We start from the raw sequence: 21,210 nt of genomic DNA, 5'->3' as shown, positions 1-21,210 counted from the left end.
CATTTCAGGGCTTATTTTGTTTTGGAGCGTAAAAATATCCTAAAACTGATCCAAAAATGCAGTTATTTTTCAAAATAAAATGTTTGAATCCTATATTAATGGGTCATATCTGTTTCATTTTATTCGTTTTTATATCAACAAAATCTACTTGACCATGTCGAAAATGTGGTAAGGTAACGTGTTTTTTTGAACAGCGATATTTTGCACTGCGGACCAGAAACACTTTTACTTTGAAAAGCAGAGGGTTTTCAGTCTGATGTGCGTTTGGTTGTAATGTGTCTTACTGTTTTACAGTGGAACCTCGGTTTTCGAACGCCTCTCAGTTCGAACAAATCGGTTCTCGACCAAAAATTTCGAGAAATTCTTGCTTGGCTGTTCGGTCAAATAATCGGAGTTCGAACGCCGGTACGCTAGGGTGCGATGCTGAGCGGCGTACGGGTGTAGATTGCCCCCACCCCTCGTGAAGAACTGTTATCACGTGCGAACGTGTTTCGTTTTGCTTTCACTTTTAATATAGGTGTACCAAGTGTTTTAGCCCCTAATTATGCCTCCGAAGAAGGTCGGTGCAAGCAGCAAAGTTGCTACAGGTGAAGAAAGAAGAGTAGTGGTACAACTATTGCATTTAAGAAAGAAACAATCGCAAAATATGAAGAAGGTGTGCGATTTTCCGATCTTGCTATACATCCAGCATGGCTTCTGATGAGCACCCCAAAGGTAAGAAATCCTATTCATAATTCTTTTCTTTATCCTGTAACCGCTCACCACTTTTTTTGGAGACCCGGGTGCTAAATGACTTGTAAACGCCCTGATTTTTTTATTTTTACACGTTCATGTTAGCGTAATCTTTCGTACGGAAGATTACAACGGGTCAGGTGTATCGACATTTCGTTCTGTGTACATTGTTACAGAGAATGACAATACAAAGGAAATTATTATTATTACGCTAACGCGAATGTACGTTTAGCCTGGGTTAGCTTCATGTTTACGTTCATGGTAAACATTCAGGGTGTTGGAACGGATTAAAACGATTTTACATTGCTTTTAATGGGAAAAACGATTTTCGGTGATCTATCAAATCGTTTTTTGAACAGCGTTCTGGAACGGATTATGGTCGAGAACCGAGGTTCCACTGTATTTTGTTTTCGCATACTGTACACTAAGTATTGAAAATTTTTGGGGGGGGGAACTGCGGACTACATAAACTCTTACTCTGAAAGGCAGTTTCCTGTCTGAGGGGCGTCACTGGGTCTCAGCAAAAAAGGAACGGCCGAGGGACACTTTGTTTGATTGTTTTTCTTTGAAAACCTTTATTAAATTCACAAAGCGACGAAAGGGAACTTTTTTTTTCGTTGCCGAAAAAAAAAGAGCAAGACAAGCAGAAGACCGTCGATAAGTGAGTTTTGTTCAGTTTTTTTTTCTGTCGATCAGATAAAAACGATGACTTCGCGTTCCCACACAACACATTCGAATAAAAACGGGAAAGTTCTAAAAATATATAATGTAAAACACATTAATAATTATTTTATTTTAATTGGAAGTAGAAATGTGCTAAAAAGTATGACTTAATTGCACAAATATGTAAGGCACGCTGATCGAAAATAACGTTGGCGTAAAAAATAAGACATCAGACTTTTTAATAAAATATGAAATCTAGCTTTTATACTTTGAATGATTTTTTGATACCGTAAATAGCTGTTTTGTTATCTTTTTATGTTACTTTTGTGTTTTTTTTTCTCGTGACGCGTTTGCTTCCAGCATCAGCGGCTTGACGCAAGGCATGCTGGGAAGCTGTCCATGGGCGAAGAAAAACGAAACGAATTAAATTTTTAATCAAGCTTCATAATTTTGATGGTATGCAATGGATACATTTATTTTTCATAGAGGATTAAAATGCGTATCCTCAAGCGATTGTACGTGCCAAGCGCTGACGTTTAACGGAAGCCCATAAGTAACAAAATTTATTAAATGAAAAGGACAGAGACGATAAACAGGCTATTGTGTAAAATTGTTTTTTTAATAGTTATTGATATAGTTTAAAAATCATATTAAATGTCTTTATAACCCAGAATAGTATAATTTTCATCACAATACATTTTAATTTATTTTTATTTGTAATGTAATTATAAATCAATGTTTCATATTTTTAAAAATAAAACATACTTTTCAAAATAATGTATTTTTATTTAATTTTCATCCACCAATAAACGTTTGACAAAGTATTACCATCACCACAACATCTGTCCCTGGGAGTAGATGGGTCCTCTAGGGTTTGGAGAGACTCATAACATGGGCGAGGATGAGCTTCAAGCCCTCAAAATCAAGATCCATGGTTCTGAGGAGGGGGAAGATGGTGGATAAGTTCAGGTTTTTGATCTCTGGAACTGAGATCCCAACCATTTCGCAACAACCAGTTAAGAGCCTGTGGAAACTTTGACTCAACTCTGAAAGACTGCTGCCATCCAAGAGTGTTAAACAACTGGCAATGTGGCTCACCAAGGTGGACAAATCCGGCCTGCCTGGTAGATTAAAAGCCTGGATCTACCAGCACTCTATTCTTCCCAGAGTCTTGTGGCCTCTCTTGGTCTATGCAATTCCGGTATCAACTGTGGAGATCCTCGAATGGAAGATCAGTGGCTTTCTCCGGAAGTGGCTGGGACTTCCCCGCAGCCTTACCAGCGCTGCTTTGTACGGGACAAGCAATACCAACCAGCTACCCTTCAGTGGGCTCACTAAAGAGTTCAAGGTGGCAAGTACTAGAGAGACTCTTCAGTATAGGGATTCCAAGGACAACAAGGTGTCATCAGCTGGGGTGGAAGTGAGAACCGGAAGGAAGTGGAGAGCTCAGAAGGAAGTGGAGGTGGCAGAGTCACGACTGAGGCAGAAGACACTGGTTGGGGTCCTGGCATTGGTGAGAGCAGGTCTGGGCTCCTTTCCAAATACCTAAGTGAGTCAAGCCTAAGGGAAGGAGAGACACCATCTTCTCCAGGAAGAGGTCCGAGCAGGTGTGGAGGAAGAGCGAGTGAGCAGGGCAGTCGGACTCCGGAAGCAGGGAGCATGGACAAGGTGGGAGAACACATTACAGCGCAAAGTGACCTGGTCAAGCATCATGCAGGCAGACTTCCACCGTGTCTGGTTCCTTGTGTAGGCAGTTTACGATGTCCTACCAAGCCCAGTGAACCTTCATATGTGGGGAAAGAGCGAGACATCCTTCTTCACCATTTGCTCTGGAAGTGGCTCCTTGGAACACCTCCTCAGCAGCTGCCCAAAGGCCCTGGCTGATGGTCGCTATCGCTGGCGCCATGACCAGGTTCTGAAAGCAGTTGCTGAGAGCATCGCCCTAGCAATCAACAGAAGCAAACACCATCAAGCCCCAAGCAAGGCAGTCAATTTCATCAAGGCAGGAGAGAAACCCAGGGCTTGTGCGCAGACAACATCATGACTCCTCCACATTGCCTCTGATTGGCAGTTGCAGGTCGACCTTGGGAAACAACTAAGGTTCCCCCAGCACATATCACCAACATCGCTCCGACCAGACTTGATAATCACCTCTGACACTTAAAAAACACCTGATCGCGCTGGAACTCACAGTCCCTTTGGAGGAGCGCATTGAGGAAGCCAATGAAAGGAAACGCGCAAAGTACCAGGAGCTGGTGGAGGAGTGCAGGGGCAGGGGCTGGAAAGTTTTCTTTGAGCCAATAGAGATCGGCTGCAGGGGTTTTGCTTGACGATCCTACTGCAAAGTCCTAGGACGGTTGGGTGTGACAGGGGCAGCCAAGAAGAAAGCCATTAAATCCGCTAGTGAAGCTGCAGAAAAAGCCACCAGGTGGCTTTGGCTCAAAAGGGCAGATCCGTGGACTGCTACTGGGACGCAAGTTGAGGCCTGATCAACCTCGGCTGGGTCACCTGGGCGAGAGTGTGATGTTGCGAGACCCGAAACACTCAATGAACCCAGGATACATCACTGATGATGCCTCCCAGTTGCATCCTGGAGATATTTCTTTCAAGTGTATTATTACGTGTGATCACTTCTTGTTTCCCTTCCAATTATAATGAAATATATACTTACTATTGATCAGTTGAACTAAAAGCTCAAATGTAATTATACATTTGTATTTCATAATTTTCACAATTACATACAATTTACTTTTGTAAATAATGAATTTTAATTTTATTTTCATTGTTTCAGTTTTTGTATCCATCAAAAAGCGTTTGACAGTCTGTTATTCCTCACTTCCGGTTACCTTTCCAATTGATTCAAGTCACGTGACATTATTTTAAATTAAATTTCTACTTACTATTTTTTTTATAACTAATGATTCAAAATGTAATAACAAAAATAATATTCCATAATTTGTTTTATTAAAATCAATATATTCATCAAACTATGTTTTTAAAGGTTGAACTTTTATTGTTTTTTTTTATTTTGTAACGGTCAATAAATATCCTCTTATTCGTCCAGTCTTATTTTAAGAGATGACCTCACTTCCTGTTTCCCTCCAAATAATTATTTCCAGTCATATGACATTCTCATGAAATATGTACTTACCATTGTTTTTAACTAAAAATTAAAATGTATGTATTACACTTCTCAATGTGCATTATCACAAACAATATACTTTTCCAAATAATGCATTTAAATTTTATTTCCATCGATCATTTTTTTAAATTTGTATCAAAAACAATTCAACGTCATAATAGAAAATTTTAATATATTTTTGATTGTTGACCTAACTTCCTGTTTTCCTCCAATAAGAGATGACCTTACTTCCTGTTCCCCTCTAAATTATTTTTTTCAGCTTCTTCGCCCAATCGTTGGAGTAGAAGAATGTGAACAAGTAGCTGATTGGCTGCTTCGAGATGTCGCTCTTTTTTTCAGGAGCGGTGACCAGTACGTCCATGTTTTTAATCCTCGGTGTCTTCACCTTTCGCTAACCCGAGCTAACGCTAATGGTTTCCGGTTCAGGTTCACCAATCAAACGACGGCTGAGATCAAGCTCCGCCCACCAGAGGTACCTTTCCACTTCCTGATTGTCAATTTCCTAAAAGTTAACGATTCCTTTACGTCCCAGTGTGGACGAGTCCCTGCTGTCTCCTGATTCGTCGTACGTTTTTGGGGGCGGGGACGGTTTTTCTCGCTGTTGCCGGCGTTCGCCACGCCTCCTCACGAATGGCTACTACCATGTAACCGATGATAGCTTCCAATGGGATCACGACGGAAACGTGTCGCTCACGCCCGGTGCCGCCAGTGTGTCCTACAAAGAGAATATTTTCAGGTCAGTTGGCTGGGCGATTAATTCAGTTAATGCGATTAATGAGCCTTTATGCTTTATTTGTTTGAAAATGAGCTACATCATGAAAGGAAGGGTCGGGATTTTAAAAGTTGATTGCCCATGTTTGTTGGGACAAGGGATGAATCAAATCGATGTGAATAATCAAAATTGAATGATGAATTCTATTCATTCATTAAAAATTGGTTTATTTGAAAATTTAATTCATTTAATTAATTAATTGAGTTAATGCGATTAATGAGTCTTAATGCTTTATTTGTTTGAAAATGAGCTACATCATGAAAGGAAGGGTCGGGATTTTAAAAGTTGATGCCCATGTTTGTTGGGACAAGGGATGAATCAAATTGATGTGAATAATCAAAATTGAATGATGAATTTTATTCATTTATTAAAAATTGGTTTATTTGAAAATGTAATTCATTTAATTAATTAATTGAGTTAATGCGATTAATGAGTCTTAATGCTTTATTTGTTTGAAAATGAGCTACATTATGAAAGGAAGGGTCAGGATTTTAAAAGTTGATTGCCCATGTTTGTTGGGACAAGGGATGAATCAAATCGATGTGAATAATCAAAATTGAATGATGAATTCTATTCATTCATTAAAAATTGGTTTATTTGAAAATTTAATTCATTTAGTTAATTAATTGAGTTAATGCGATTAATGAGTCTCAATTCTTTATTTGTTTGAAAATGAGCTACGTCATGAAAGGAAGGGTCGGGATTTTAAAAGTTGATGCCCATGTTTGTTGGGACAAGGGATGAATCAAATCGATGTGAATATTCAAAATTGAATGATGAATTCTATTCATTTATTAAAAATTGGTTTAGTTTAAAATTTGCTAAATCACGGAATTGAGTGTAAGAACTCAAGATTTAAATACCGAGGTTGGTTAGAAGTAAGTTTAGGCGAATAATCAAATCAATTTGATTAAAATAGATAATCTAAAAAGGTTTCCATTTTAAAAATCGTGAATTTGAAAATTTGCTTATTTAAGAGCTGACATGTTAGTTGGAGGTAGGGTTAGGTATTTAATCAAATTAATTATATTATTTTGTCTTTTTAAAAATTGTCAATATAATGAATTTGATCAATTCGTTCTTAAAAAAATTAAATACTTGAACATTTTCTAAATCATGACAGTGAGGTGGGATTTTAAGATTTGAGTGCCCAGGTTAGAAGTATCGCTAAGCAATAAATCAAATTTATCTAAATAATTCATCTGATTTGTTCATCGTACAAAAAACATGTTGTTAAATAAAAATTTGCTAAATTGTGAATTGAAGAGTAGACATTGGTTGATCGCCCGTAGGACTAGACCATTAATCAAGTTAATCCATCCATCCATTATCTGTACCGCTTATCCTCAGTAAGGTCGCGGGGGGTGCTGGAGTCCATCCTAGCTTTCTTCGGGCAGTGGGCAGGGGACACCCTGAACCGGTTGCCAGCCAGTCTCAGGGCCCACAGGGACAGACAATTTGCTCGCTAAATCATTTTTATAAAATAGTCAATTTCATTAAATGAATTTGACTAATCTGATCAATTTGTCAATTAAAAATTGATCAACTTGAAAATGTGCTAAATCATGGAATTAAGGGTAGGGATTCAAGAATTGATTGCTCACTTTAGTTACAAGTAGGGCTCAGAGATGAATTGGATTAATTTGTTTCACGTATTAAAAGATATTAATTCCTAAATACATTTTTGAAAATTTGCAAATTTTGAAAATGGAGGGTAGGAATTCAAGTTGTTGAGTAACCACGTTCGTTGGAATTGGCTATGTAAGTAGTTAAATTAATGTATTTAATTCATCATTTTATTAATGGAAAATTTTAAAATTTCCCAAATCGTGAAACAGACGTTTGAGACCCCATGTTAGAAGAAAGTAGGGCTAAGCAATTAATGGAATTGATTTAAGTAATTTGACATTTCGAAGAGCCTCTTTTGGAATATGTTAAATCGTCAAATAGAAAGTAGGAATTCAAAAGTTTAATTCAAATCAATCAAGTGTTAATTGCCGAACAATAGTTGGGGTCGGGAGTAACCCTTTCTATTAATAGAATTCATTAGTCTTTTTAAAAATTGGCAATTTAAAAATGTGCTTGATCGTGAAATGGTTGGTAGGAATTCTAGAATTTCCTTTCAATTCCTCAAAGATTTTGTTAACTATGAACCAATAGTTAGGGGAGGAGTGTTAGTTTAAAGCAGGGCTGTGCGATTAAACTGATTAATGCATCCTTTTAAGAATTGTTCATTTGAAAGATTACAAAATCGTGAAACGGAGGGTTTGGGTTGAAGAGTTGAATTCGAATGACTGGAAGATGGCGCTGGTGATTAAACAGCAGTTAACTAGTTAATCACAGCAGTTTCATTGACAGAGTTTTCCGAAGGCGCCGGCGCAGAGTGGGAAACTCCCTGGCTCGGCTGCTGAGTGACGTCAGTGAGAGCTGCCAGACCTGGCTGGACCGCAGAGTCTTCGGGGGCGTCTTTGGAACCGGCAAGGACCTAAACCAGGATCTGGATCTGCTGGATCTGCATGACCAGGACAGGGAGGAAGGACTGACTCGGCTGGAAGAACCAAAAGGATCCTGGGCAGACCATGGCTGTGCTTCTTTCACTTTTGGTGAGATCTCGGTTTGATTTCTAAGAGATGTCGGGCGGACGTGATGTCCACTGTATGACCGCATTTTCCACATATCCATTTTCCACATCTTCAGATTCCAGTGAGGTGGTCCCGCCCCCCGACAAGGAGGCCCCGTCCCAAAAGCAGATCATCCAGGAGGAGATTTGCTCAGAAATCTGTCAACAAAGCCGGTTGCTAGGCGGACTCTCTGAAGTCCCGCCCCCTTTGCCCTTTCATTCTGATACCTGCTGGCAGCCTAATGTGGAGCCACAACGAGGTCAGTTAGTATAATTTTAATGTTTTTTTTAAATATGTACTTATTTGTGTACTATAATATAATTTATATTTTGGGGCGGCAGTAGCTCAGGAGGTAGAGCGATCGTTTTAGGATTAATGGATCCCAGTTCGAATCCCGGCTTGTCCGTGTTACATGTCGAAGTGTCCTTGGGTAAGACACTGTACCCCCAATAAGCAGGTTAGCGCCTTATATGGCTGCACAGATCACGGCCGCTATTGGGAAATGTGAAGCACAATGTAAAGCGCTTTGGGAAGTCATTGACTTCAAAAGCGCTATATAAATGCAGATAATTTCATTTCATTTCTCATATGTACCATCTTTTGTTTTAGTTGAAATTAAAAAATTATTTCGGACACTTTTAATTTTTTGTATTTTTATTTATTTTGTATTTAAATTGCATTTTATTGTACATATTCTAATTCGACCCTGTTCTCAAAAGTTTTTTTTTTAATAATGAATTGTATTTTTCTTGTAATTTTACTTGGTTCTCATATCTAAAAATCACATGACATTTATTTTTATTTCATTTTTATTATTAAATGCCAGCACGAACTATTATTTAAAATAATTGCACTTGTTTTTAAATGTATTTTTCATTTTTAACATAAAATAATTGAATATTGTAATTATTTAATTTTTTTAATACATATTTTTTATTGTATTTGTTTCTTTTTCTCTTTAATTCATTTTCATTTTGCTCTTTTTGTATCCATCACTTTTTAATGAATCGTAAATACATTACTGCGTTGCATGTAATTCAGCTGTTTGCTGATGACACTGCTTTGGTGGCTGACTCTGTTGCAGGACTGAGTGCTTTGGTAGTTGAGTTCAATAGCGTGTGTAAGAGAAGGAAGGTTCAGGTGAATGCAGACAAGACTTAAGTTAATGAGGCGTGGTGGTGAGGTAGGTGGATTAGAGATTTTGTTGAATGGTGTAAAGTTGCAGGAGGTAGACGGTTTTAAGTATGTGGGTTTATATGTGGCAATAGGTGGAGTTTTGGAGTAGGATGTGAAGAAGAGGGTGGGTGAAGGGTGCAAGGCAATGGGTGTGCTGGACGGATTGTTCAAATGTAGATTTCTGTGAATAGATTCAAAGCGAGGATTGTATGAAGGTGTGGTGGTACCAACAGTGATGTATGGCTTAGAGGCGTGGGGTTTGAGAGTAAATGAGTGTAACAGGTTAAATGTATTTGAATGAGATGTTTGCATAGTATGTGTGGAGTGACACAACTGGATAGGTTAAGGAACGGGGAAGTAATGAGAAGAACTGGTGTGGGGAAAGAGTTTGCTGAGAGGGTTCATAAAAATGTTCTGAGATGGTTTGGACATATGGAAAGAATGGATGAAGGCCGTTTGACTAAGTAAGTAGTGCAGAAGTAGTGGGAGATGAAATAAGAGGAAGGCCCAAACATGGTTGGATAGATAAGGGGGAAAGTTGCTCTGAAGGGGAGGTTGGTTAATTTAATAGATGCTAAAGTGTGTGCTAGGCATGGATGTGAATGGTGAAGGATAGTTAAGAATGACTGATATTCGACGCATATGATGCAGAGGGGGTAAACCAGTGTATGCTGTCGGGCCAATATGCTGAAGGGTTACATGGCACAGAAACTCACCCCTTGTTGTTCGATGTCAGTTTTGGAAGAGCGAAGTGCAATCAATGTTTGGTGAATGTAAGTGTGTTCATGACCTTAGCCACCTCCCGCTACAGGGGTATGGCTTCGAAATACATAGTTAGTATTTACTAATTAATTTGTTTTAATTGTTTTTTTTTTAATTTATTATTTCACATTGCTACTATTTTAGTAATCAGTTTATTTTTTATTTATTTTTCTCTTGCTTGTAGTACTTTGGTCTTGGCAATATTCTTGTCACTCTTAGCTTTTATTATAAATATTGTCTATTATTTTTTTGTGTATTGTCCATTGTATATTAACGTTTTTTTGTTCTTGCTGATTTTAGGCGCAACACCAATAACCGTTTTTGCTTTGGTGTCGGCCATCCTAATCTTGATGACGCTCTGCTTTGGGTAAGTTTTTTTTTTTACAGTCGAGTCCCGGGATACAACATAAATCGTTTTTTTGGTGGACGCACCAAAAAAAAGGGAAATTGCTGTATGACGGGGTCAGAAATCTTTGCTAATTAACTAATGCATTCCAAACCTTTGGTACTGCACATAAGACCATTAAAATAACAGTAGTATATCGTAAGACTGTGGAGAATATGGTATCCATGAACCAGGAACTTGTGTCCAATACATGCGTTTGATCAAACATATATGTAAAGAGGTGACCACTACCTGTTTATCTGCCTTTATGTGTCTTGAGCTGGTACAGGGGAGCGATGGGTGGAGGCAGAGGGAGTAGAAAACGGCAGATTTAAATTAAAACTTCCACTTGCAAGGATTGTCATGCCCTAAGAAGGCTTTGTCACACCTAGGGACAATTTGGACCGGCCAATTCACCTGAAATGCATGTCTTTGGAATGTGGGAGGAAACCGGAGTGCCCGGCGCTTTGTTGCTTTAATTGCTACCTTAATTTTAATAATGATCTGATCGAATATAGGTTACGACTATATTCCTTAATAAGAGTAACAACTAGTCTGCAATTTTCATATTTATTCATGATCTCAAGCTTTTTTTCTATGGTTATCATCTTCTTGCTTCTTCCTTTAGCATCACTGCAGGTTTTGGCATCCATATCTAAATAATTTCGGGTTTTTTACACCAGATTCTGAACTTAACTGAATAGCAATGTGGGAGGTAGTTCAGCTAACATCTTAATCATGGAATTTTGAACTGAATGAAGAGGGAGAAAGGCATTGTAGGATGGAGTTCAGCCAATAGCATGTCAGTATTTTCATGACTGAAACAAATAGCAGACTAGCATGTTAAATGATGTTGCCCAATAGCCGACAGGCACCTTATTCCTAACAAGCTTTATTTTCCTCGCAGGTTTTCTATGTGGAGCGTGACGGCAGTGTGCATAACAGCGGCGGTGACATGCATTTGTGAGTTTTGCTACGAATGTTGTTTGCAACATGCAACGCTAACATTTAGTGTTGATGCATATTTTAGGTACGAGCAGATGGAGCAGATGGGGAACAGGGCGAAGGTGCGCCAAGACAGAGGTGGGTCAATTATCTTTTGGGGAAATTTCTTCTCTAAATCGAAAAAATGAAACAGATTTAAAAGTAAATACAATTTAAGAAAAAAACAGGAAAAGTGTTAAAAGTCAAAGGAAACTGTTTTGACTGTAAACGGTCATTTGATTTTTAGAAGAGGGAGGTTACATAATTATAACAGTTATTGCATCTTATTCAAATTAAAAATAGTTAAAATATTTCCCAGAGACCATTTTTGTTTAATATTTTATGAAAGTTAGCAACGAAACGGAATGAAACAAAACAAAAACATTTTTAAAACAAAAATGACCAAAATAAAATAGGTGAAATAATACATTTTGCAGATTTTCCTTTAAATGGTTTCACAAGGATCATTACAATAACCATTTAAATTTTGATAGTAGTAAAAAGTGCGTATGTTGAAAGGTTTTTGACAATAATTAAGCAATAAAAATTTACAAGTTAGGTATGAATGTTTTTTCAATACATTTAAAATTGTATTTTGTCTTTTAATATACATAATTTATTATATATAGAATGTATCTAACATTTAAAATTTTGTGATATAATTTGAGCAATGCATTTAATTTATAATTCTAAAAGGTATATTTCAAATTATTGTAACAAATACATTTTCTAATATATAATGTTTCATATTTTAATATTTAAATAATGATATCTACAATTTTATATTTTCTTTCATAATATAATAAAGTTAGAGCATTTATAATGTTATAAATTATAAACAAACCATTACTTTTTCTTTTATAATGTGAAATATTTTCATATTTCTACAATATAATATGTAAAGAAGCCTAATTTGAGCAAAACTTATATATGTATGTTTTAATATTCATACACTAATATATACATTTGAGTATTTTTTTAATTTAACAAATCTACAAAAATAACATTATAATTCTGATATTTAATATTCTGACATGTATTTAGAACATACAGTATAAAAGTTGATAATTTATTTTGTAATAGGAACAAATGTATAATTTTATGAATTATAAGAACAAATATTCAGCCTATACTATATATACAAAATATTTTTTTAACAGAATATCATTTGAGCAAATATAATTGTATGAATGATAAACTTATTTGTTCTATAATATAATACAAATGATTTAATAACAAAATGTATACATTTTAACATTTTCCATATTATATTGAGAAATGTATTTAAATACTACAATACAAACAAAATCAGTGATTATTTTTGTAATAAATGCAAACATTACAATAAATTCCAAATCTCATTTTCTTTTCTCCCTGAACTTTTAGGACATCACGTCCCGCAACGAGTGACCTGCCAGACGAACAAACAACAAATAGGATTTTTATTTTCATTTCATTTTAATGTCAAAGCTACAAATTCATTTCCAACATTATACAGTATCAGTGTAGCAAACAACACTCCAGGAGAAATGTTTGTGTTACTTCTTCCCAAAAAAAGCGATTGGTTGCCATGGTAACCAAAGATGTGCTTGTCAGAATGTCATGTTGACTATAATTTTTTATTTTATAAAGCGCTCATTAAACTTGCCTTTGATTTGCCATGGAGGGATCATGTAAAAGCCCCCTCTCAGATTTTATTATTTGGTGCAATGAGGGTCATAAGTCACTCAAATATTTTCCAGCATGTTGTATTTGCTCATCTTTACGAATAATAGTTCTTAGAATATATATTACTAACATTCGTCACATGTGACTGACACATTTGTTTGTTGAGCACTTTGTATCATCCTTGGTAATTTCATACTTTTATATTTATTATTAATAAAGTTGCACATTAAACATTTTGAAAGACTTCAACTTGAAATTGTCTTTATTTTTGTTTATATTGTTTTCTTATAGGAATTTATGAGGGCACCTGACGAGAAATTGTCTCTATAGAATAGAATAGAATAGAATAGAATATACCTTTATTGTCATTGTTACAAAATGGGTTAACATATTGTGACAACGAAATTGGGCATGACACTCCAGTTTTACATTCACAGTGAGGTATGAGCCAAGAAGATAAAGGAACAGAGAAGATAAGGTTATAAAACAAGGGGGATAAGGCTATAGTTATAATTTACATGGTATTTACACAAGAAATGTCGGCATGTGGGATGTTACATACAGTGTTGTCGTGATACCGTTGGTATCGTAAGGGTTGTGCAATATTGCATTTGGTGCAAAGTCATCATAGTGCAAAAAATAGTCAGCATATGCATTGGTGCAAACATAGACAACATAGTGCAGAAAAAAGGAAATGGTCAAACATTGTGCAAGGTGAGCAGTAAACGTAGTGCAGTCGACATGTGCAAGAACATAGACATTAGTACCATTATATTTGTATGAGGTAGTGTTGGCACAAGTTTTCAGGTTTTTTGTGCTGTGTCTGTTTTGAGCAGTGAACAAACATAGTGCAGACAGCATGTACGTGAGTACCATTTTACATTCGTGTGAGGTAGTTTTTTGCAACAGTTTTCAGTTTTTTTGTGCGGTGTCTGTTTAGGGTGGTAATGGCTGTGGGGAAGAAACTGTCTCTGAGTCTGTTTGTTTTTGCTTTGTGTGACCTGTAGCGCTTGCCGGAAGGCAGCAGGTCGAAGAGGTGGTGGCCGGGGTGAGAAAAGTCCATGATGATGTTTTCTGCTCTGCTGAGGTAGCGAGAGCAGGCAATGTCCTCCAGACTGGGCAGAGAGCAGCCGACGATTCTCTGGGCTGTTTTGATGATCCTCTGGAGCTTTTTCCTGTCTGCTGCTGTGCACCCAGCATACCACACCGTGATGCAGTATGTTAGGATGCTCTCCACTGTGGCTTTGTAGAAGGACACCTGCAGCTGCTGTTTTAGGTTATTTTTCCTGAGCAATCTCAGGAAGTGCAGTCGCTGCTGGGCCTTCCCTACCACCGCTCTGGTGTTTGCAGACCAGGAGAGGTCGTCGGATATGTGCACAAAAGTCAAGTCATGTTTTTTTGTATAGCCCTTAAGATTTTTACATTCACATGGATTCCCTACTTAGTTTATTGTTGCGTTTCGGTCTTTAATAGATTTGTTTTTTATCAATTATTAATATGCCGACTCATAAAGATGGAATTTCAATGGACTGGGTTCTGAGTTTCAACCTCAAATGTTATGGTGTTACCCTATACTAGCATTATCTGTGATCATTATCTAGCTACATTTGAGGAGCTGGCTAAATATTTACCATGCTTATTTGTGTCATTGCCTTTCATGACTAGTGTATTTATGATTCAATAGTTAACAAGGGCACATATTCATCATATATGTAGCTTCTTGATTTTGCTCTAGAAATGCACCAGATTGGTGCTTTTGGATTTCAAATGTACAAAATATTATTCAGGGGGCGCATACCATAAGTCCCCACTAGACTTTCCACCCACCAGGGTCTCACAAAATTCTATAAGTAATACTTTCTTCAATCCTGAAAATTCGGTGACATCCTAAAAACGAGATCAACATGACTCTAAACGGTTTTTGAGTTTTTCCTTTCCCTCATGTAGGTTTTAGATCAGGGGATGGTGTAATAATAGTCTGCGGTTTGCAATAATCTGTGGTCTGTGCAGCCCCTTTGAGACTCTTTTTGATTAAGGGCTATACAAATAAACATGACTTGACTTAAATGTTGTCTTAAGGACTCTAAAGCAGGGGTCCTCAAATACAAATCTTAATATCTTAAAGGTCCACAATTCATATTATGATGCTCGAGTGCAAGGCAAGTCAACACAGGTAAAGTTGGTTCTCTTTTGTTCAAACACAAAACTTGGCATTTTTTTATGCCATCACAAAGTTGTTTTGTCACATCATCAGCCAGTATTCAATTCAGTGCGTCTTGAATCTGAGATTTGTTTGATTTTTGTTGCCATTTTCTTCTTTATTTTCCTTTTTTTTATAATGCAAAAGGAAACAAAGAATATTTGCTATAAATTCAAATAAATCTTAACTTAACTAGCTCCCTGAACCTTTTTACAATAGCCTAAATGAATAAAATACAATACAACCAACATGAGTTAAAGTAACTTAAACGAAAAGTGCAACAAAATTTCAACCGCTCGCACATTAAAAAGTGTGGGCACCCCTGTTTCAGAGCCCGAATGAAGAACTCATGTTATGGTAAGATCTCATCACTTCCACTTCAGCGTACTTTTTAATGCTCTCCATCACAGACAGACATGCTTGAATGACTAACCAATGTGATGATAAGAGCTAATTTATCAGTTTCCAACTGAACGTACTTTCCAAAACAAGTTAATTACACTTTTGACGCTTTCCCTTGATCACAAACATTCCTTTCTCTAATATAGAAGGGAATGTCGGGGCAATTTAGCTCCTGCTTTAGTGGCTCTGGCCCCGGTAGCTTATCCAATCAGGTGTGGGGTGGGTAGCAGGAGAGAAGATAGGAGGACCAAAGAGGATAGGGTCTCGGTCGCATGAGACTTAATAATCGGCTCGCCAAAATCAAACAAAATGCTAATACCGATACTTGTTAAATTCCCAAATATGAGTGTCTGGTTTATTTGTGGCTCTGCAAGACACAAGAATCAAACCGAATTTCTTTTAAAGGCACAGGAGAGATGGGCCTTGAAAGTCCTTAATAAGTGCTTGAGTTCGGACACGAAAATGGCGTAAGAACCCTGCGTTTGGAATCCCCACCCGGAATCCTTCTGCCCTCCTTCACGCTGACGGATAATGAAACCAGCACGTGCACTCAAAGCTAGAGGGGGGCTAACGGGAAACTCTGAAGAAAGTGGCATCAAGAAAGGATCTCGGGACCATCCGCATCTATTTACCAACAACAAGCTTCTCGTGTGGATCATTTGGAGAAGAGCGCGTCGAAGAACCCTCAATGAGCACAGGGGACCGAGGCACTCGGATACAAAGTGGAGAACAACACCGGGCCACCGAGTCTCAGTGAGCAAAGAAAGAGCGTGGCCATTCGCTTCCTCAATGCATACCCTTTGTGCCCGGGGAAGTATGAAACCCGAGATCATCGCCGCCGTGGCGTTTTTGACCAGGTTCTTGCGGGTCAAAGGACACGTCAAAGATCGCCAAGTCCAAACCTTGGACCAAAGAAAAATTTCTTCTTTTCTTTTCCTTCAAACATTTGACATTACCTCAGTCATACACTTTTATTATTTCTCCATCAGAGAAAGGCTTCTTGTGTTTGGCCAATACCCACGACACTCCGAGTGAACACTCCATTGCAATTTGTTGTTGTGTCATAGATTTAACGATAACCTTCCTGGACTGTTGATATGGCTGCTTCATCCTTTTTGGGTCAGAATTAGGAGGAAAATTATTTTCAAAAGAGCTGGACCCTTTAACATAACTGTGCTTCACATTTTCACTTTTTATTACAGCAACAGTCTTTAAACATTTTAAGCACATTGGTTTGGTACTTGGCAAAATATTTGTCAGTCCAATCCTCACAGAAAACGGTGGTTTTCATTGTCTACTATTTGTCTTTTAGTCATTGTTGGATTAGATCAGGGGTCAGCAACCTTTTCGGTGCAGAGTGCCACTTTCAAATTTCCTTGTAAATCAGTGTGCCACACCAAAAGTAATGACTTGCACAACATTTTTTCAATATCCAACAGAGCTGTCATTTTATACCAGTCCAGATATACAACATGGATAGACATTTAAATCGTGTTTTTCAAGCCTCTTTGAACCAAGGTACACTTTTATTTACAAAAAAAGTTCTGAGGCACACCGTCTGTCGAAAATGCTTGAAAATGAAGTTGTCAAATATTTCACTGTACTTCCTCATAAGCAGATAATTAGTATATGAAAAGAAGAAAATAATACCTAAATTAAAAAGGAATGATGTGCTTTGTTTTTATTTTTTACAGTATAATCTTAAAGCGCTTTGTAAACAAATAAGCTATTAAATGCACTGTGCTACCTTAAGAGCAGATAATTAGCACAAAAAGTATATAAAAATCTACTGCCACCTACTGATATGGATGACTATTACAGTTCCTCGTCTGAAGAGTGCAAAAATACAGAATAATGGCCTGATTTTTTGGAAAGATAAAATTCCAGCGGCACACTAGAGAAGGTCTCACAGCAAACTAGTGTGCCCCGGCACACTGGTTGAAAAACACTGGTATAACTGACCTATTTATCTTCCACTATTCTTGTTCATCAATTAACTAAAATTAAACTACAATTAACCAGAATCAACCATTCTTCATCAACTATAAACTACAATCAAAAAACAAGTAATAGGGTCAGCTACTATACCATTCATCAATGATATCTTGTTGCTGAAAATATCAAAACTTGAAATAACAGCAGATAGCTTCAGTGGTGGTGTTTTTAGAAGCGACTAAGGTTTTTAGGGTCTGTGTTTGTTGCCCTTACCTGGACCTTGAATTCATGTTCATGTTTCGTGTCGTAATGACGTTTAAAACTTGATGCGCGAGGTACAAAGCTCTTGAGGCATAATGCACAAAACAGCACGGTCATTTTTTGCACAAAGCCCCAGTCATCTGTCCACGCTGGCTGGAAAGAGCGCGATGTTTTCGCTCGAGGAGCCGTCATGATTAGTTCATATATTGCGTGCGTGTTTGTTGGCTGGGTTAAAACATGGATCTCTCCTCTGCGAGGCGCAGCGCAAACACGCACTGACACACAGAGGGGCGCTAACGTAAAGTTTCTAAATAACACGTGCTTTAAAAAAAAATCATTATTTTGCCGTGCGCTTGCGTGCCACTGGTTAACCCCTCGCATGCCATAGGTTGCCGACCCCTAGATTAGATCTTCCACTTGTTGCAAGTAAACAGTGTATGATTCGTGTTCGTCGGTCCAGTAAAGCTAGCGGCTTTCACGCTCTTTCAGCCAATCAGGCCATCGTTGTCATAGAGATAAAAACCCATAATACCATGTCACCCAGGCAACAGCCAATCAGCGCTGTCTCCGGAAGCACAACTTTTTGCCTCTCATACGCAGGTAGAATGACTGTACTACATTCAACAAAGTACCAGACTGTGAAGTCAAAAATGACAAGCAAGTACAGTTAATTTGAGACAGTTCAACAATATTTCTAATTAATTTATTTGTGTTTTTAATACACACGCTAAAACTCATATGTGAACAGTTGTGCCAGGTAAACACTCAAAATTGCTTCATTTTTGTGATTAATGTGTTCAAAGTGCGAACACAACATTCTAAGTTATTTTTAGACATTAAAGACCATCAAAATAGCTCTACATATATAAATAATCGACACCTGTAAGTAACCAGCACATTTTTCTTTTTAGACTTAAAAATGAAGTCATGGTAAATGGTCTGCATTTGTATAGCTCTTTTCAAGTCAATGAAGAGGGAAGATTTTGTTATCAGGATTTGCCTTATCGTGACATCTTTATGAGTTTTTGTTTTGTGAAATTAAACAAAAAGAGGCCAAAAGTAATCGTTTTATTGGAATTGATTTTTAACAAAACTGGAGAAAACTAGACACCAGAGGGTGATAGAACTTCCTAAACAGAATTCTGCATTCTGATATGATGGCGCTATATTGTCGGCGGCCATCTTGTGATCAGGACATTGCCGTTATTGTGACATTTTCACGAGTTTTGCGTCATGGAAATAAATAAAAACAGAATAAAGGTTATTTTGTATTCAATTACACATCAAATGAAACTGCAATAATAAACTAGCCACCAGAGGCTGGTAGAACTTCCTCAACACAGTATTGTGTCATAATAAAGCTGTATCGTGGGCGGCCATATTATAATCAGGATATTGCCGTTTTTCTGACATAATTTTCATGAGATTTGCTATGTGTAACAAAATTAAAAGTGAAGGTTTTTTTGTACTCAATCGCTGTGTTATCAAATGAAACTGCACTAATAAACTAGCCACCAGAAGGTGCTACAACTTCCCAAACGCAATATTGTGTGATATGATGTGGATACATCGTGGGTGGCCATTTTGTTATTAAGACATTGCCCTGACAGAAAGAATACAACTTTTGATTTAACTAGATATCAAATAAAATGGGCAAATAAACAAGGGTGTTAGAACTTCCCAAACAGATTACTGTGAAGCTATACGCTCAGGATATTAAGGCAACTTTATTATCATGAGGTTGGTTTTGTGAAATGAAATTAAAAGAAACTCTTTTTTTTTTTGGATTGGATTACATTTTTTAAATTAAACTGCACGAAAAAAAAATAGCCGTTAGAGTAGGGGTTGGGAAAATTCAATAAAACCGCTAAACCAACTCTTTGGACACAAGCCTACCCTTTAAATGTAAATGATCTGCATTTGTATAGCGCTTATCAAGTCACTAAAGCGCTTTGCACTAACTAACCGATAGCAGTGTCAGCCATGCAAGGCAACTGCCTTCTCATCAGGGGCATTAGGGCTTCAGTGTCTTGCCAAAGGAAACACGGAGGAGCCGGGGAATCGAACCTGCGATTGATCCCAAGACGAGCGCTTTACCTCTGGAGGTACTGCCGTGTGAGGTTTGATGATCTGATCAAATCTATGAAATAATAGGCTAATAAAGCCAGAGCCTGTGTCCCATATAAATATACCACTTATGATTTGACACCCTTCTGTAGTTACTTTAGAAGGTTAAGGCTCATTTTGACCCTCATTTTGGTCATAAATAATGGTTTTAAGGTGTGAGTAGTTATTTTGTTAAAATGTCACAAATTTCTGTAAAGGAGGATACCAACTACAGTTCTGGGCGAGAGACAGAAGGGAGTGCCTGTGCTGTGTATATAGCTCTGCCCATTCCTACCACTCACCCAATCAAATTGCTTTGGGTATTTAGCTGGCATTTTTGGGTGTTTACAGTTCATTCTGTGGGTTTTCATCACAAAGTGTCCTAACAATGAACATAGATTATTTTAATGAGCTTCCATTAAAAGGATTCCTTTGCAATGTACAGCCAAAACGGGGACTGTTGGTGTGACACCTTGACTGTTAACTATAAAAATGTGACCTGTATATACTCGACCATACCCTACACTATCCCAGAAATGTTTTGGGTTTGCGTAACGATTAGCTTCACTCACGCTAAAGATTAAATTAAACAATGAATATTTGCATGGTCTCAATTTTGTCTCAGAGCAAGATGTACTCATGGAAAGAGCCGCATATGTCTCGCCAGCCATAGGTTCCCCACACCTGCATTACAGGGTCCTAGAACTTCCCAAATGCAATATTATGAAATTATGATGAATCCTCATGAGTTTCGCTCCATGAAATTAGATAAAAACACACCATAGGATACCGTTTTATTGGATTAAATATAAAATGAAATTAAAATAATAAACTAGCCACTCAAGGGCACTAGTACTTCCTAAACAGAATATTGTAATATAGTACATCGCGGGCAGCCATTTTACAATCAGGATTATATTATCATGACATCATAATAATGCGTTTTGCTCTGTAACATGCAATAAAAACAGACCAAAAGTTATTGTTTTTTTTGATTGAATATAAAATGGAACTGCACCAACTAGCTACCAAAGGGGCTTAAAACTTCCCATACGGAATATTGTGATATTATGAAGCTTTATCATGGGCGTCCATTTCATTATCAAAATATTTAAATCATGATTATAAGTTTTGCTCCGTGAAATAAAATAAAAACAGAACAAAATTTTTTTGTTGGATTACACATAAAGTGAAAGGTGCTACCAATTCCCAAACGGAATACTATGGCATGATGAAAATATACAGACACTCCCCTACTTACGAACAAGAAACGTTCCAGACGATCGTTCGTAAGTTGAATTTGTAAGTTGCTTCAGTCCTATATTTTGTATGGAATGCATGTTTAAGGTTTATAAAAGTATATTTAAGGCTTGTATAAGTAACCTGTATTTTTTTGTACTA

At 37.3% G+C, this 21,210-nt stretch overlaps 1 protein-coding gene and 1 pseudogene across 1 annotated transcript; both read left to right on the top strand.

Annotated features, from left to right (window-relative positions):
* Nucleotides 1-1,235: 1,235 nt before the first annotated feature.
* tmem71 (transmembrane protein 71) lies at nucleotides 1,236-13,154 on the top strand. Its single transcript, XM_088345068.1, has 10 exons — nucleotides 1,236-1,393; nucleotides 4,797-4,888; nucleotides 4,964-5,009; nucleotides 5,070-5,273; nucleotides 7,668-7,912; nucleotides 8,007-8,189; nucleotides 10,169-10,235; nucleotides 11,161-11,216; nucleotides 11,284-11,336; nucleotides 12,624-13,154. Exons 2-10 carry the CDS (start codon nucleotides 4,858-4,860, stop codon nucleotides 12,645-12,647), a joined length of 909 nt encoding a protein of 302 aa, XP_088201194.1. The 5' UTR covers nucleotides 1,236-1,393; nucleotides 4,797-4,857; the 3' UTR covers nucleotides 12,648-13,154.
* LOC148375146 (uncharacterized) lies at nucleotides 1,891-4,763 on the top strand (annotated as a pseudogene).
* Nucleotides 13,155-21,210: the final 8,056 nt, after the last annotated feature.

The sequence above is a fragment of the Urocampus carinirostris genome, chromosome 1 (genome assembly GCF_059441175.1).
Source record: "Urocampus carinirostris isolate Australia breed hairy pipefish chromosome 1, RoL_Ucar_1.0, whole genome shotgun sequence".
Taxonomy (NCBI): Eukaryota; Metazoa; Chordata; class Actinopteri; order Syngnathiformes; family Syngnathidae; genus Urocampus; species Urocampus carinirostris.
This window is presented reverse-complemented; position numbering and strand designations above follow the sequence as displayed.